Source organism: Oncorhynchus mykiss, chromosome 1 (assembly GCF_057628025.1).
Source record: "Oncorhynchus mykiss isolate SJ-2025 chromosome 1, ASM5762802v1, whole genome shotgun sequence".
Taxonomy (NCBI): Eukaryota; Metazoa; Chordata; class Actinopteri; order Salmoniformes; family Salmonidae; genus Oncorhynchus; species Oncorhynchus mykiss.
Genome location: NC_143022.1, coordinates 90,651,587 through 90,669,069, shown reverse-complemented (window position 1 = coordinate 90,669,069; position 17,483 = coordinate 90,651,587). Strand labels below are relative to the sequence as shown.

The window sequence follows — 17,483 nt, the reverse complement described above, 5'->3', positions numbered from 1 at the left end:
CTAGGGCTTAAATTATACCCTATTCCTCCATCTAGTGGACTAAGTCTGACCAAGAGGACAGTGTTACACCCTATTCCTCCATCTAGTGGACTAAGTCTGACCAGGAGGACAGTGTTACACCCTATTCCTCCATCTAGTGGACTAAGTCTGACCAGCAGGACAGTGTTACACCCTATTCCTCCATCTAGTGGACTAAGTCTGACCAGGAGGACAGTGTTACACCCTATTCCTCCATCTAGTGGACTAAGTCTGACCAGGAGGACAGTGTTACACCCTATTCCTCCATCTAGTGGACTAAGTCTGACCAAGAGGACAGTGTTACACCCTATTCCTCCATCTAGTGGACTAAGTCTGACCAGGAGGACAGTGTTACACCCTATTCCTCCATCTAGTGGACTAAGTCTGACCAGGAGGACAGTGTTACACCCTATTCCTCCATCTAGTGGACTAAGTCTGACCAGGAGGACAGTGGTACACCCTATTCCTCCATCTAGTGGACTAAGTCTGACCAGGAGGACAGTGTTACACCCTATTCCTCCATCTAGTGGACTAAGTCTGACCAGGAGGACAGTGTTACACCCTATTCCTCCATCTAGTGGACTAAGTCTGACCAGGAGGACAGTGTTACACCCTATACCTCCATCTAGTGGACTAAGTCTGACCAGGAGGACAGTGTTACACCCTATTCCTCCATCTAGTGGACTAAGTCTGACCAGGAGGACAGTGTTACACCCTATTCCTCCATCTAGTAGACTAAGTCTGACCAGGAGGACAGTGTTACACCCTATTCCTCCATCTAGTGGACTAAGTCTGACCAGGAGGACAGTGTTACACCCTATTCCTCCATCTAGTGGACTAAGTCTGACCAGGAGGACAGTGTTACACCCTATTCCTCCATCTAGTGGACTAAGTCTGACCAGGAGGACAGTGTTACACCCTATTCCTCCATCTAGTGGACTAAGTCTGACCAGGAGGACAGTGTTACACCCTATTCCTCCATCTAGTGGACTAAGTCTGACCAGGAGGACAGTGTTACACCCTATTCCTCCATCTAGTGGACTAAGTCTGACCAGGAGGACAGTGTTACACCCTATTCCTCCATCTAGTGGACTAAGTCTGACCAGGAGGACAGTGTTACACCCTATTCCTCCATCTAGTGGACTAAGTCTGACCAGGAGGACAGTGTTACACCCTATTCCTCCATCTAGTGGACTAAGTCTGACCAGCAGGACAGTGTTACACCCTATTCCTCCATCTAGTGGACTAAGTCTGACCAGGAGGACAGTGTTACACCCTATTCCTCCATCTAGTGGACTAAGTCTGACCAGGAGGACAGTGTTACACCCTATTCCTCCATCTAGTGGACTAAGTCTGACCAGGAGGACAGTGTTACACCCTATTCCTCCATCTAGTGGACTAAGTCTGACCAGCAGGACAGTGTTACACCCTATTCCTCCATCTAGTGGACTAAGTCTGACCAGGAGGACAGTGTTACACCCTATTCCTCCATCTAGTGGACTACTTCCCAGTGAGCACGGTCCAATGCCTTTGTCCATTGATGTTGAAATGACGTCTGCCCTGGCTTTGATTTCAACAACCACAGACAACGTTTTCTGGTCACCTCTGTACACGCCTTAATCTCAACGTCCAAACACATCCGGTCCAGCCTCAATTTGGTCCCAAAAAAGTATACCGTACAGCACTGCACTGTACTCTACTGTACTGTCCAAACTTGTGAAACAGACATTATGATTGGTTAAGATTTGGTCCGGTTCAGACCAATCAAATGTGGTCCTTATTTGGGGGCGGAGCTCATTAGAATAATGTTCATTTCCAGATTTACAACATGGTAATTCAGCAGACGCTCTTATCCAGAGAGACTTTCAGTCAGAGCATTCAACTAAGGTAGATACACAATCACATATCACAGTCAAAGCAAGGAAAAATGCACCTTGTTTAAATAAAGGTTACATTTCTTTCTTTTTTAAGTCCTAGAGAGATTTACACAGTTATCAAAACGTCACCCCAGGGTAAGAATTACACGAAACACAGCCCTTATTCGAAGTGTTTCTAAAATCCACTATGGGAAAAATTAGTGGTGGAAAAACGATTGGAACCATTTCCCTGTTTGACCACTAGGTTTTATGGGTATTATAACTCATAATGTGGTACTCTATACATCTTTTAGACGTACTTTTGCTCACGGGATTTTGACCAGGAGGACAGTGTGGTAGATACTCTGACCGTTTCGTCGTACTGCAATAACAAAACACACAAATCCCTTTAAAGGTGAATTATGGAGTTCGCTCTGAAAGTGCTTTTGCTTGGCTTGTTTCTGTACAGACACACAGCACATGAACGTGTTTTTGGATAAAGAGCGGAGCAGAAGTGAAACTAGCTACCTAGAGGTAAACAGGGACTGAGTGTAGAGTGTAACTCTTCTTACTTCCTCTTTTAGGTCGTGCCCCTCCTCCACAACAAACTCTGTCTGACCCCTTAATACCGAACAAACTGACATTTAGTTTGCCTCCAGACTGAAACAGGGAGGGACTACCTGAACTTGTCCAATAAGAAACGCTTGTTTTTCCTTTTCCGTGTCAAAACGCTTTGCTACGGTATGCACTAATGAATGCCACCCAGTTGATTGGTCCAGTACCTGTTGCACGCTGGAGTTGTCCAGGAAGGAGAGCAGGGATTGGCTATAGGAGCTGGAGGAGGTCTCATTGTTGACCACAGCCACCTGTATTTCTTTGGGGTCTCCTCCGATACACAGACACATCAGAGAGATCTGGATGACTGGCAGAAGGAACTGGAAACACAGGGACCTGGACAGATACCAGACACTGGGTCAAATACTATTGGAAATCTTTCATTTTCATTCTACTACTACTCCTCTTAGTCATCATCCTCTGCCTCCTCCTCATCATCATCCTCATTATCATCCTCACCATCACCATCATTAAAATCGTTATCATCCTCATAAACACCATCACCCTTCATCATCACCACCACCACCAAAATCACTATCACCATCACTACCACCACCATCATCATCCTCACCCTGGCATTCTCTTCATCCGCACCGTGGTCTTGATAATCAGAGCTGCGATGTTCCTCCACTTTGGCATCACATGCCTGACTCGTACCTTCCAGTCCGCTACACACACACACACACACACACACACAGTTTAAGCAGCAATGTTCAGCAATGTTCAGCAGTGTTCGTCTACAGTGTAGTGTCCATTACAACCCTACATTTACCTGAGTATATACAGTGTAGTGTCCATTACAACCCTACATTTACCTGAGTATATACAGTAGTGTCCACACAACCCTACATTTACCTGAGTATATACAGTGTAGTGTCATACAACCCTACATTTACCTGAGTATATACAGTAGTGTCCACACAACCCTACATTTACCTGAGTATATACAGTGTAGTATCCATTACAACACTACATTTACCTGAGTATATACAGTGTAGTGTCCATTACAACCCTACATTTACCTGAGTATATACAGTAGTGTCCACACAACCCTACATTTACCTGAGTATATACAGTGTAGTGTCATACAACCCTACATTTACCTGAGTATATACAGTAGTGTCCACACAACCCTACATTTACCTGAGTATATACAGTGTAGTATCCATTACAACACTACATTTACCTGAGTATATACAGTGTAGTGTCCATACAACCCTACATTTACCTGAGTATATACAGTGTAGTGTCCATACAACCCTACATTTACCTGAGTATATACAGTGTAGTGTCCATACAACCCTACATTTACCTGAGTATATACAGTGTAGTGTCCATACAACCCTACATTTACCTGAGTATATACAGTATAGTGTCCATACAACCCTACATTTACCTGAGTATATACAGTATAGTGTCCATACAACCCTACATTTACCTGAGTATATACAGTGTAGTGTCCATACAACCCTACATTTACCTGAGTATATACAGTATAGTGTCCATACAACCCTACATTTACCTGAGTATATACAGTATAGTGTCCATACAACCCTACATTTACCTGAGTATATACAGTGTAGTGTCCATACAACCCTACATTTACCTGAGTATATACAGTATAGTGTCCATACAACCCTACATTTACCTGAGTATATACAGTATAGTGTCCATACAACCCTACATTTACCTGAGTATATACAGTGTAGTGTCCATACAACCCTACATTTACCTGAGTATATACAGTGTAGTGTCATACAACCCTACATTTACCTGAGTATATACAGTAGTGTCCACACAACCCTACATTTACCTGAGTATATACAGTGTAGTGTCATACAACCCTACATTTACCTGAGTATATACAGTGTAGTGTCATACAACCCTACATTTACCTGAGTATATACAGTGTAGTGTCATACAACCCTACATTTACCTGAGTATATACAGTGTAGTGTCATACAACCCTACATTTACCTGAGTATATACAGTGTAGTGTCCATACAACCCTACATTTACCTGAGTATATACAGTGTAGTGTCATACAACCCTACATTTACCTGAGTATATACAGTGTAGTGTCTATACAACCCTACATTTACCTGAGTATATACAGTGTAGTGTCTATACAACCCTACATTTACCTGAGTATTTGGGCAGCTCTTCTACTGGTCCCGATCCGGCTCCCAGGATTGGTAGACTCTCGTCCCGGCCGCTCTCGAATGATTGGCTGCTCTCTAGGACCCCGCCCAGAGGGGAGGTGCTGTGTTTGGAGCCCACCTGGTCTGAGGTCTCACACAGCTGCAGGAAGGCTTTCTCCAGGGTCTGCAGTGGGTGGATGGGGCAGTAGAGGAGATAGACAACACAGTCAAGGGTTTATATGATCAGTGGTCAACACAGAAAGCAGTCAACACAGAAAGCAGTCAACACAGTCAGACGTCTCACATAGCTGAAGGAGTCTACAGTGGGTGGGTGGATGGTAGGAGGCAATAGGGTCAATGTAGGGCTACTGTCAGCAGGACTGTTGTCTAGTGGTGATAAAGGGTTACTGTTGTCTAGCAGTGATAAAGGGTTACTGTTGTCTAGTGGTGATAAAGGGTTACTGTTGTCTAGTGGTGATAAAGGGTTACTGTCAGCAGGACTGTTGTCTAGTGGTGATAAAGGGTTACTGTTAGCAGGACTGTTGTCTAGTGGTGATAAAGGGTTACTGTTGTCTAGCAGTGATAAAGGGTTACTGTTGTCTAGTGGTGATAAAGGGTTACTGTTGTCTAGTGGTGATGAAGGGTTACTGTTGTCTAGTGGTGATAAAGGGTTACTGTTGTCTAGTGGTGATAAAGGGTTACTGTTGTCTAGTGGTGATAAAGGGTTACTGTTAGCAGGACTGTTGTCTAGTGGTGATAAAGGGTTACTGTTAGCAGGAATGTTGTCTAGTGGTGATAAAGGGTTACTGTTGTCTAGTGGTGATAAAGGGTTACTGTTAGCAGGAATGTTGTCTAGTGGTGATAAAGGGTTACTGTTAGCAGGACTGTTGTCTAGTGGTGATAAAGGGTTACTGTTAGCAGGACTGTTGTCTAGTGGTGATAAAGGGTTACTGTTAGCAGGACTGTTGTCTAGTGGTGATAAAGGGTTACTGTTAGCAGGACTGTTGTCTAGTGGTGATAAAGGGTTACTGTTAGCAGGACTGTTGTCTAGTGGTGATAAAGGGTTACTGTTAGCAGGACTGTTGTCTAGTGGTGATAAAGGGTTACTGTTGGCAGGACTGTTGTCTAGTGGTGATAAAGGGTTACTGTTGTCTAGTGGTGATAAAGGGTTACTGTTAGCAGGAATGTTGTCTAGTGGTGATAAAGGGTTACTGTTAGCAGGACTGTTGTCTAGTGGTGATAAAGGGTTACTGTTAGCAGGACTGTTGTCTAGTGGTGATAAAGGGTTACTGTTAGCAGGACTGTTGTCTAGTGGTGATAAAGGGTTACTGTTAGCAGGACTGTTGTCTAGTGGTGATAAAGGCTTACTGTTAGCAGGACTGTTGTCTAGTGGTGATAAAGGGTTACTGTTAGCAAGACTGTTGTCTAGTGGTGATAAAGGGTTACTGTTAGCAGGACTGTTGTCTAGTGGTGATAAAGGGTTAATGTTGGCAGGACTGTTGTCTAGTGGTGATAAAGGGTTACTGTTAGCAGGACTGTTGTCTAGTGGTGATAAAGGGTTAATGTTGGCAGGACTGTTGTCTAGTGGTGATAAAGGGTTACTGTTGTCTAGTGGTGATAAAGGGTTACTGTTAGCAGGACTGTTGTCTAGTGGTGATAAAGGGTTACTGTTGTCTAGTGGTGATAAAGGTTACTGTTGTCTAGTGGTGATAAAGGGTTACTGTTAGCAGGACTGTTGTCTAGTGGTGATAAAGGGTTACTGTTAGCAGGACTGTTGTCTAGTGGTGATAAAGGGTTACTGTTAGCAGGACTGTTGTCTAGTGGTGATAAAGGGTTACTGTTAGCAGGACTGTTGTCTAGTGGTGATAAAGGCTTACTGTTAGCAGGACTGTTGTCTAGTGGTGATAAAGGGTTACTGTTAGCAAGACTGTTGTCTAGTGGTGATAAAGGGTTACTGTTAGCAGGAATGTTGTCTAGTGGTGATAAAGGGTTACTGTTAGCAGGACTGTTGTCTAGTGGTGATAAAGGGTTACTGTTAGCAGGACTGTTGTCTAGTGGTGATAAAGGGTTACTGTTAGCAGGACTGTTGTCTAGTGGTGATAAAGGGTTACTGTTAGCAGGACTGTTGTCTAGTGGTGATAAAGGCTTACTGTTAGCAGGACTGTTGTCTAGTGGTGATAAAGGGTTACTGTTAGCAAGACTGTTGTCTAGTGGTGATAAAGGGTTACTGTTAGCAGGACTGTTGTCTAGTGGTGATAAAGGGTTAATGTTGGCAGGACTGTTGTCTAGTGGTGATAAAGGGTTACTGTTGTCTAGTGGTGATAAAGGGTTACTGTTAGCAGGACTGTTGTCTAGTGGTGATAAAGGGTTACTGTTGTCTAGTGGTGATAAAGGTTACTGTTGTCTAGTGGTGATAAAGGGTTACTGTTAGCAGGACTGTTGTCTAGTGGTGATAAAGGGTTACTGTTAGCAGGACTGTTGTCTAGTGGTGATAAAGGGTTACTGTTAGCAGGACTGTTGTCTAGTGGTGATAAAGGGTTACTGTTAGCGGGACTGTTGTCTAGTGGTGATAAAGGGTTACTGTTGGCAGGACTGTTGTCTAGTGGTGATAAAGGGTTACTGTTGTCTAGTGGTGATGAAGGGTTACTGTTGTCTAGCAGTGATAAAGGGTTACTGTTGTCTAGTGGTGATAAAGGGTTACTGTTGTCTAGTGGTGATAAAGGGTTACTGTCAGCAGGACTGTTGTCTAGTGGTGATAAAGGGTTACTGTTAGCAGGACTGTTGTCTAGTGGTGATAAAGGGTTACTGTTGTCTAGCAGTGATAAAGGGTTACTGTTGTCTAGTGGTGATAAAGGGTTACTGTTGTCTAGTGGTGATGAAGGGTTACTGTTGTCTAGTGGTGATAAAGGGTTACTGTTGTCTAGTGGTGATAAAGGGTTACTGTTGTCTAGTGGTGATAAAGGGTTACTGTTAGCAGGACTGTTGTCTAGTGGTGATAAAGGGTTACTGTTAGCAGGAATGTTGTCTAGTGGTGATAAAGGGTTACTGTTGTCTAGTGGTGATAAAGGGTTACTGTTAGCAGGAATGTTGTCTAGTGGTGATAAAGGGTTACTGTTAGCAGGACTGTTGTCTAGTGGTGATAAAGGGTTACTGTTAGCAGGACTGTTGTCTAGTGGTGATAAAGGGTTACTGTTAGCAGGACTGTTGTCTAGTGGTGATAAAGGGTTACTGTTAGCAGGACTGTTGTCTAGTGGTGATAAAGGGTTACTGTTAGCAGGACTGTTGTCTAGTGGTGATAAAGGGTTACTGTTAGCAGGACTGTTGTCTAGTGGTGATAAAGGGTTACTGTTGGCAGGACTGTTGTCTAGTGGTGATAAAGGGTTACTGTTGTCTAGTGGTGATAAAGGGTTACTGTTAGCAGGAATGTTGTCTAGTGGTGATAAAGGGTTACTGTTAGCAGGACTGTTGTCTAGTGGTGATAAAGGGTTACTGTTAGCAGGACTGTTGTCTAGTGGTGATAAAGGGTTACTGTTAGCAGGACTGTTGTCTAGTGGTGATAAAGGGTTACTGTTAGCAGGACTGTTGTCTAGTGGTGATAAAGGCTTACTGTTAGCAGGACTGTTGTCTAGTGGTGATAAAGGGTTACTGTTAGCAAGACTGTTGTCTAGTGGTGATAAAGGGTTACTGTTAGCAGGACTGTTGTCTAGTGGTGATAAAGGGTTAATGTTGGCAGGACTGTTGTCTAGTGGTGATAAAGGGTTACTGTTAGCAGGACTGTTGTCTAGTGGTGATAAAGGGTTAATGTTGGCAGGACTGTTGTCTAGTGGTGATAAAGGGTTACTGTTGTCTAGTGGTGATAAAGGGTTACTGTTAGCAGGACTGTTGTCTAGTGGTGATAAAGGGTTACTGTTGTCTAGTGGTGATAAAGGTTACTGTTGTCTAGTGGTGATAAAGGGTTACTGTTAGCAGGACTGTTGTCTAGTGGTGATAAAGGGTTACTGTTAGCAGGACTGTTGTCTAGTGGTGATAAAGGGTTACTGTTAGCAGGACTGTTGTCTAGTGGTGATAAAGGGTTACTGTTAGCAGGACTGTTGTCTAGTGGTGATAAAGGCTTACTGTTAGCAGGACTGTTGTCTAGTGGTGATAAAGGGTTACTGTTAGCAAGACTGTTGTCTAGTGGTGATAAAGGGTTACTGTTAGCAGGAATGTTGTCTAGTGGTGATAAAGGGTTACTGTTAGCAGGACTGTTGTCTAGTGGTGATAAAGGGTTACTGTTAGCAGGACTGTTGTCTAGTGGTGATAAAGGGTTACTGTTAGCAGGACTGTTGTCTAGTGGTGATAAAGGGTTACTGTTAGCAGGACTGTTGTCTAGTGGTGATAAAGGCTTACTGTTAGCAGGACTGTTGTCTAGTGGTGATAAAGGGTTACTGTTAGCAAGACTGTTGTCTAGTGGTGATAAAGGGTTACTGTTAGCAGGACTGTTGTCTAGTGGTGATAAAGGGTTAATGTTGGCAGGACTGTTGTCTAGTGGTGATAAAGGGTTACTGTTGTCTAGTGGTGATAAAGGGTTACTGTTAGCAGGACTGTTGTCTAGTGGTGATAAAGGGTTACTGTTGTCTAGTGGTGATAAAGGTTACTGTTGTCTAGTGGTGATAAAGGGTTACTGTTAGCAGGACTGTTGTCTAGTGGTGATAAAGGGTTACTGTTAGCAGGACTGTTGTCTAGTGGTGATAAAGGGTTACTGTTAGCAGGACTGTTGTCTAGTGGTGATAAAGGGTTACTGTTAGCGGGACTGTTGTCTAGTGGTGATAAAGGGTTACTGTTGGCAGGACTGTTGTCTAGTGGTGATAAAGGGTTACTGTTGTCTAGTGGTGATGAAGGGTTACTGACAGCAGGACTGTTGTCTAGTGGTGATAAAGGGTTACTGTTAGCAGGACTGTTGTCTAGTGGTGATAAAGGCTTACTGTTAGCAGGACTGTTGTCTAGTGGTGATAAAGGGTTACTGTTAGCAAGACTGTTGTCTAGTGGTGATAAAGGGTTACTGTTAGCAGGACTGTTGTCTAGTGGTGATAAAGGGTTACTGTTAGCAGGACTGATGTCTAGTGGTGATAAAGGGTTACTGTTAGCAGGACTGTTGTCTAGTGGTGATAAAGGGTTAATGTTGGCAGGACTGTTGTCTAGTGGTGATAAAGGGTTACTGTTAGCAGGACTGTTGTCTAGTGGTGATAAAGGGTTACTGTTAGCAGGACTGTTGTCTAGTGGTGATAAAGGGTTACTGTTAGCAGGACTGTTGTCTAGTGGTGATAAAGGGTTACTGTTAGCAGGACTGTTGTCTAGTGGTGATAAAGGGTTACTGTTAGCAGGACTGTTGTCTAGTGGTGATAAAGGGTTACTGTTAGCAGGACTGTTGTCTAGTGGTGATAAAGGCTTACTGTTAGCAGGACTGTTGTCTAGTGGTGATAAAGGGTTACTGTTAGCAAGACTGTTGTCTAGTGGTGATAAAGGGTTACTGTTAGCAGGAATGTTGTCTAGTGGTGATAAAGGGTTACTGTTAGCAGGACTGTTGTCTAGTGGTGATAAAGGGTTACTGTTAGCAGGACTGTTGTCTAGTGGTGATAAAGGCTTACTGTTAGCAGGACTGTTGTCTAGTGGTGATAAAGGGTTACTGTTAGCAGGACTGTTGTCTAGTGGTGATAAAGGGTTACTGTTAGCAGGACTGTTGTCTAGTGGTGATAAAGGGTTACTGTTAGCAGGACTGTTGTCTAGTGGTGATAAAGGGTTAATGTTGGCAGGACTGTTGTCTAGTGGTGATAAAGGGTTACTGTTGTCTAGTGGTGATAAAGGGTTACTGTTAGCAGGACTGTTGTCTAGTGGTGATAAAGGGTTACTGTTGTCTAGTGGTGATAAAGGTTACTGTTGTCTAGTGGTGATAAAGGGTTACTGTTAGCAGGACTGTTGTCTAGTGGTGATAAAGGGTTACTGTTAGCAGGACTGTTGTCTAGTGGTGATAAAGGGTTACTGTTAGCAGGACTGTTGTCTAGTGGTGATAAAGGGTTACTGTTAGCGGGACTGTTGTCTAGTGGTGATAAAGGGTTACTGTTGGCAGGACTGTTGTCTAGTGGTGATAAAGGGTTACTGTTGTCTAGTGGTGATGAAGGGTTACTGACAGCAGGACTGTTGTCTAGTGGTGATAAAGGGTTACTGTTAGCAGGACTGTTGTCTAGTGGTGATAAAGGCTTACTGTTAGCAGGACTGTTGTCTAGTGGTGATAAAGGGTTACTGTTAGCAAGACTGTTGTCTAGTGGTGATAAAGGGTTACTGTTAGCAGGACTGTTGTCTAGTGGTGATAAAGGGTTACTGTTAGCAGGACTGTTGTCTAGTGGTGATAAAGGGTTAATGTTGGCAGGACTGTTGTCTAGTGGTGATAAAGGGTTACTGTTGTCTAGTGGTGATAAAGGGTTACTGTTAGCAGGACTGTTGTCTAGTGGTGATAAAGGGTTACTGTTGTCTAGTGGTGATAAAGGTTACTGTTGTCTAGTGGTGATAAAGGGTTACTGTTAGCAGGACGGTTGTCTAGTCGTGATAAAGGGTTACTGTTAGCAGGACTGTTGTCTAGTGGTGATAAAGGGTTACTGTTAGCAGGACTGTTGTCTAGTGGTGATAAAGGGTTACTGTTGGCAGGACTGTTGTCTAGTGGTGATAAAGGGTTACTGTTGTCTAGTGGTGATAAAAGGTTACTGTTAGCAGGACTGTTGTCTAGTGGTGATAAAGGGTTACTGTTGTCTAGTGGTGATAAAGGTTACTGTTGTCTAGTGGTGATAAAGGGTTACTGTTAGCGGGACTGTTGTCTAGTGGTGATAAAGGGTTACTGTTGGCAGGACTGTTGTCTAGTGGTGATAAAGGGTTACTGTTAGCAGGACTGTTGTCTAGTGGTGATAAAGGGTTACTGTTAGCAGGACTGTTGTCTAGTGGTGATAAAGGGTTACTGTTAGCAGGACTGTTGTCTAGTGGTGATAAAGGGTTACTGTTAGCAGGACTGTTGTCTAGTGGTGATAAAGGGTTACTGTTAGCAGGACTGTTGTCTAGTGGTGATAAAGGGTTACTGTTAGCAGGACTGTTGTCTAGTGGTGATAAAGGGTTACTGTTGGCAGGACTGTTGTCTAGTGGTGATAAAGGGTTACTGTTGTCTAGTGGTGATAAAGGGTTACTGTTAGCAGGACTGTTGTCTAGTGGTGATAAAGGGTTACTGTTGTCTAGTGGTGATAAAGGTTACTGTTGTCTAGTGGTGATAAAGGGTTACTGTTAGCAGGACTGTTGTCTAGTGGTGATAAAGGGTTACTGTTAGCAGGACTGTTGTCTAGTGGTGATAAAGGGTTACTGTTAGCAGGACTGTTGTCTAGTGGTGATAAAGGGTTACTGTTAGCAGGACTGTTGTCTAGTGGTGATAAAGGGTTACTGTTGTCTAGTGGTGATAAAGGGTTACTGTTAGCAGGACTGTTGTCTAGTGGTGATAAAGGGTTACTGTTGTCTAAAGGTGATAAAGGGTTACTGTTGTCTAGTGGTGATAAAGGTTACTGTTGTCTAGTGGTGATAAAGGGTTACTGTTAGCAGGACTGTTGTCTAGTGGTGATAAAGGGTTACTGTTAGCAGGACTGTTGTCTAGTGGTGATAAAGGGTTACTGTTAGCAGGACTGTTGTCTAGTGGTGATAAAGGGTTACTGTTAGCAGGACTGTTGTCTAGTGGTGATAAAGGCTTACTGTTAGCAGGACTGTTGTCTAGTGGTGATAAAGGGTTACTGTTAGCAAGACTGTTGTCTAGTGGTGATAAAGGGTTACTGTTAGCAGGAATGTTGTCTAGTGGTGATAAAGGGTTACTGTTAGCAGGACTGTTGTCTAGTGGTGATAAAGGGTTACTGTTAGCAGGACTGTTGTCTAGTGGTGATAAAGGGTTACTGTTAGCAGGACTGTTGTCTAGTGGTGATAAAGGGTTACTGTTAGCAGGACTGTTGTCTAGTGGTGATAAAGGCTTACTGTTAGCAGGACTGTTGTCTAGTGGTGATAAAGGGTTACTGTTAGCAAGACTGTTGTCTAGTGGTGATAAAGGGTTACTGTTAGCAGGACTGTTGTCTAGTGGTGATAAAGGGTTAATGTTGGCAGGACTGTTGTCTAGTGGTGATAAAGGGTTACTGTTGTCTAGTGGTGATAAAGGGTTACTGTTAGCAGGACTGTTGTCTAGTGGTGATAAAGGGTTACTGTTGTCTAGTGGTGATAAAGGTTACTGTTGTCTAGTGGTGATAAAGGGTTACTGTTAGCAGGACTGTTGTCTAGTGGTGATAAAGGGTTACTGTTAGCAGGACTGTTGTCTAGTGGTGATAAAGGGTTACTGTTAGCAGGACTGTTGTCTAGTGGTGATAAAGGGTTACTGTTAGCGGGACTGTTGTCTAGTGGTGATAAAGGGTTACTGTTGGCAGGACTGTTGTCTAGTGGTGATAAAGGGTTACTGTTGTCTAGTGGTGATGAAGGGTTACTGTTGTCTAGCAGTGATAAAGGGTTACTGTTGTCTAGTGGTGATAAAGGGTTACTGTTGTCTAGTGGTGATAAAGGGTTACTGTCAGCAGGACTGTTGTCTAGTGGTGATAAAGGGTTACTGTTAGCAGGACTGTTGTCTAGTGGTGATAAAGGGTTACTGTTGTCTAGCAGTGATAAAGGGTTACTGTTGTCTAGTGGTGATAAAGGGTTACTGTTGTCTAGTGGTGATGAAGGGTTACTGTTGTCTAGTGGTGATAAAGGGTTACTGTTGTCTAGTGGTGATAAAGGGTTACTGTTGTCTAGTGGTGATAAAGGGTTACTGTTAGCAGGACTGTTGTCTAGTGGTGATAAAGGGTTACTGTTAGCAGGAATGTTGTCTAGTGGTGATAAAGGGTTACTGTTGTCTAGTGGTGATAAAGGGTTACTGTTAGCAGGAATGTTGTCTAGTGGTGATAAAGGGTTACTGTTAGCAGGACTGTTGTCTAGTGGTGATAAAGGGTTACTGTTAGCAGGACTGTTGTCTAGTGGTGATAAAGGGTTACTGTTAGCAGGACTGTTGTCTAGTGGTGATAAAGGGTTACTGTTAGCAGGACTGTTGTCTAGTGGTGATAAAGGGTTACTGTTAGCAGGACTGTTGTCTAGTGGTGATAAAGGGTTACTGTTAGCAGGACTGTTGTCTAGTGGTGATAAAGGGTTACTGTTGGCAGGACTGTTGTCTAGTGGTGATAAAGGGTTACTGTTGTCTAGTGGTGATAAAGGGTTACTGTTAGCAGGAATGTTGTCTAGTGGTGATAAAGGGTTACTGTTAGCAGGACTGTTGTCTAGTGGTGATAAAGGGTTACTGTTAGCAGGACTGTTGTCTAGTGGTGATAAAGGGTTACTGTTAGCAGGACTGTTGTCTAGTGGTGATAAAGGGTTACTGTTAGCAGGACTGTTGTCTAGTGGTGATAAAGGCTTACTGTTAGCAGGACTGTTGTCTAGTGGTGATAAAGGGTTACTGTTAGCAAGACTGTTGTCTAGTGGTGATAAAGGGTTACTGTTAGCAGGACTGTTGTCTAGTGGTGATAAAGGGTTAATGTTGGCAGGACTGTTGTCTAGTGGTGATAAAGGGTTACTGTTAGCAGGACTGTTGTCTAGTGGTGATAAAGGGTTAATGTTGGCAGGACTGTTGTCTAGTGGTGATAAAGGGTTACTGTTGTCTAGTGGTGATAAAGGGTTACTGTTAGCAGGACTGTTGTCTAGTGGTGATAAAGGGTTACTGTTGTCTAGTGGTGATAAAGGTTACTGTTGTCTAGTGGTGATAAAGGGTTACTGTTAGCAGGACTGTTGTCTAGTGGTGATAAAGGGTTACTGTTAGCAGGACTGTTGTCTAGTGGTGATAAAGGGTTACTGTTAGCAGGACTGTTGTCTAGTGGTGATAAAGGGTTACTGTTAGCAGGACTGTTGTCTAGTGGTGATAAAGGCTTACTGTTAGCAGGACTGTTGTCTAGTGGTGATAAAGGGTTACTGTTAGCAAGACTGTTGTCTAGTGGTGATAAAGGGTTACTGTTAGCAGGAATGTTGTCTAGTGGTGATAAAGGGTTACTGTTAGCAGGACTGTTGTCTAGTGGTGATAAAGGGTTACTGTTAGCAGGACTGTTGTCTAGTGGTGATAAAGGGTTACTGTTAGCAGGACTGTTGTCTAGTGGTGATAAAGGGTTACTGTTAGCAGGACTGTTGTCTAGTGGTGATAAAGGCTTACTGTTAGCAGGACTGTTGTCTAGTGGTGATAAAGGGTTACTGTTAGCAAGACTGTTGTCTAGTGGTGATAAAGGGTTACTGTTAGCAGGACTGTTGTCTAGTGGTGATAAAGGGTTAATGTTGGCAGGACTGTTGTCTAGTGGTGATAAAGGGTTACTGTTGTCTAGTGGTGATAAAGGGTTACTGTTAGCAGGACTGTTGTCTAGTGGTGATAAAGGGTTACTGTTGTCTAGTGGTGATAAAGGTTACTGTTGTCTAGTGGTGATAAAGGGTTACTGTTAGCAGGACTGTTGTCTAGTGGTGATAAAGGGTTACTGTTAGCAGGACTGTTGTCTAGTGGTGATAAAGGGTTACTGTTAGCAGGACTGTTGTCTAGTGGTGATAAAGGGTTACTGTTAGCGGGACTGTTGTCTAGTGGTGATAAAGGGTTACTGTTGGCAGGACTGTTGTCTAGTGGTGATAAAGGGTTACTGTTGTCTAGTGGTGATGAAGGGTTACTGACAGCAGGACTGTTGTCTAGTGGTGATAAAGGGTTACTGTTAGCAGGACTGTTGTCTAGTGGTGATAAAGGCTTACTGTTAGCAGGACTGTTGTCTAGTGGTGATAAAGGGTTACTGTTAGCAAGACTGTTGTCTAGTGGTGATAAAGGGTTACTGTTAGCAGGACTGTTGTCTAGTGGTGATAAAGGGTTACTGTTAGCAGGACTGATGTCTAGTGGTGATAAAGGGTTACTGTTAGCAGGACTGTTGTCTAGTGGTGATAAAGGGTTAATGTTGGCAGGACTGTTGTCTAGTGGTGATAAAGGGTTACTGTTAGCAGGACTGTTGTCTAGTGGTGATAAAGGGTTACTGTTAGCAGGACTGTTGTCTAGTGGTGATAAAGGGTTACTGTTAGCAGGACTGTTGTCTAGTGGTGATAAAGGGTTACTGTTAGCAGGACTGTTGTCTAGTGGTGATAAAGGGTTACTGTTAGCAGGACTGTTGTCTAGTGGTGATAAAGGGTTACTGTTAGCAGGACTGTTGTCTAGTGGTGATAAAGGCTTACTGTTAGCAGGACTGTTGTCTAGTGGTGATAAAGGGTTACTGTTAGCAAGACTGTTGTCTAGTGGTGATAAAGGGTTACTGTTAGCAGGAATGTTGTCTAGTGGTGATAAAGGGTTACTGTTAGCAGGACTGTTGTCTAGTGGTGATAAAGGGTTACTGTTAGCAGGACTGTTGTCTAGTGGTGATAAAGGCTTACTGTTAGCAGGACTGTTGTCTAGTGGTGATAAAGGGTTACTGTTAGCAGGACTGTTGTCTAGTGGTGATAAAGGGTTACTGTTAGCAGGACTGTTGTCTAGTGGTGATAAAGGGTTACTGTTAGCAGGACTGTTGTCTAGTGGTGATAAAGGGTTAATGTTGGCAGGACTGTTGTCTAGTGGTGATAAAGGGTTACTGTTGTCTAGTGGTGATAAAGGGTTACTGTTAGCAGGACTGTTGTCTAGTGGTGATAAAGGGTTACTGTTGTCTAGTGGTGATAAAGGTTACTGTTGTCTAGTGGTGATAAAGGGTTACTGTTAGCAGGACTGTTGTCTAGTGGTGATAAAGGGTTACTGTTAGCAGGACTGTTGTCTAGTGGTGATAAAGGGTTACTGTTAGCAGGACTGTTGTCTAGTGGTGATAAAGGGTTACTGTTAGCGGGACTGTTGTCTAGTGGTGATAAAGGGTTACTGTTGGCAGGACTGTTGTCTAGTGGTGATAAAGGGTTACTGTTGTCTAGTGGTGATGAAGGGTTACTGACAGCAGGACTGTTGTCTAGTGGTGATAAAGGGTTACTGTTAGCAGGACTGTTGTCTAGTGGTGATAAAGGCTTACTGTTAGCAGGACTGTTGTCTAGTGGTGATAAAGGGTTACTGTTAGCAAGACTGTTGTCTAGTGGTGATAAAGGGTTACTGTTAGCAGGACTGTTGTCTAGTGGTGATAAAGGGTTACTGTTAGCAGGACTGTTGTCTAGTGGTGATAAAGGGTTAATGTTGGCAGGACTGTTGTCTAGTGGTGATAAAGGGTTACTGTTGTCTAGTGGTGATAAAGGGTTACTGTTAGCAGGACTGTTGTCTAGTGGTGATAAAGGGTTACTGTTGTCTAGTGGTGATAAAGGTTACTGTTGTCTAGTGGTGATAAAGGGTTACTGTTAGCAGGACGGTTGTCTAGTCGTGATAAAGGGTTACTGTTAGCAGGACTGTTGTCTAGTGGTGATAAAGGGTTACTGTTAGCAGGACTGTTGTCTAGTGGTGATAAAGGGTTACTGTTGGCAGGACTGTTGTCTAGTGGTGATAAAGGGTTAGTGTTGTCTAGTGGTGATAAAAGGTTACTGTTAGCAGGACTGTTGTCTAGTGGTGATAAAGGGTTACTGTTGTCTAGTGGTGATAAAGGTTACTGTTGTCTAGTGGTGATAAAGGGTTACTGTTAGCGGGACTGTTGTCTAGTGGTGATAAAGGGTTACTGTTGGCAGGACTGTTGTCTAGTGGTGATAAAGGGTTACTGTTAGCAGGACTGTTGTCTAGTGGTGATAAAGGGTTACTGTTAGCAGGACTGTTGTCTAGTGG

At 43.4% G+C, this 17,483-nt stretch overlaps 1 protein-coding gene across 4 annotated transcripts in view; it reads right to left on the bottom strand.

Annotated features, from left to right (window-relative positions):
• LOC149985683 (ABC transporter G family member 23-like) overlaps window positions 1–17,483 on the bottom strand; it is a 94,048-nt gene that overhangs the window by 47,171 nt on the left and 29,394 nt on the right. For all 4 annotated transcript variants that reach the window (XM_090181857.1, XM_090181861.1, XM_090181866.1 and 1 more), the window contains 3 exons: window positions 4,634–4,814; window positions 3,061–3,157; window positions 2,657–2,825 (listed from right to left, as the gene is read on the bottom strand). In XM_090181857.1, coding sequence (XP_090037983.1) covers window positions 2,657–2,825; window positions 3,061–3,157; window positions 4,634–4,814 — 447 coding nt within the window. The remainder of the gene's footprint in view (window positions 1–2,656; window positions 2,826–3,060; window positions 3,158–4,633; window positions 4,815–17,483) is intronic.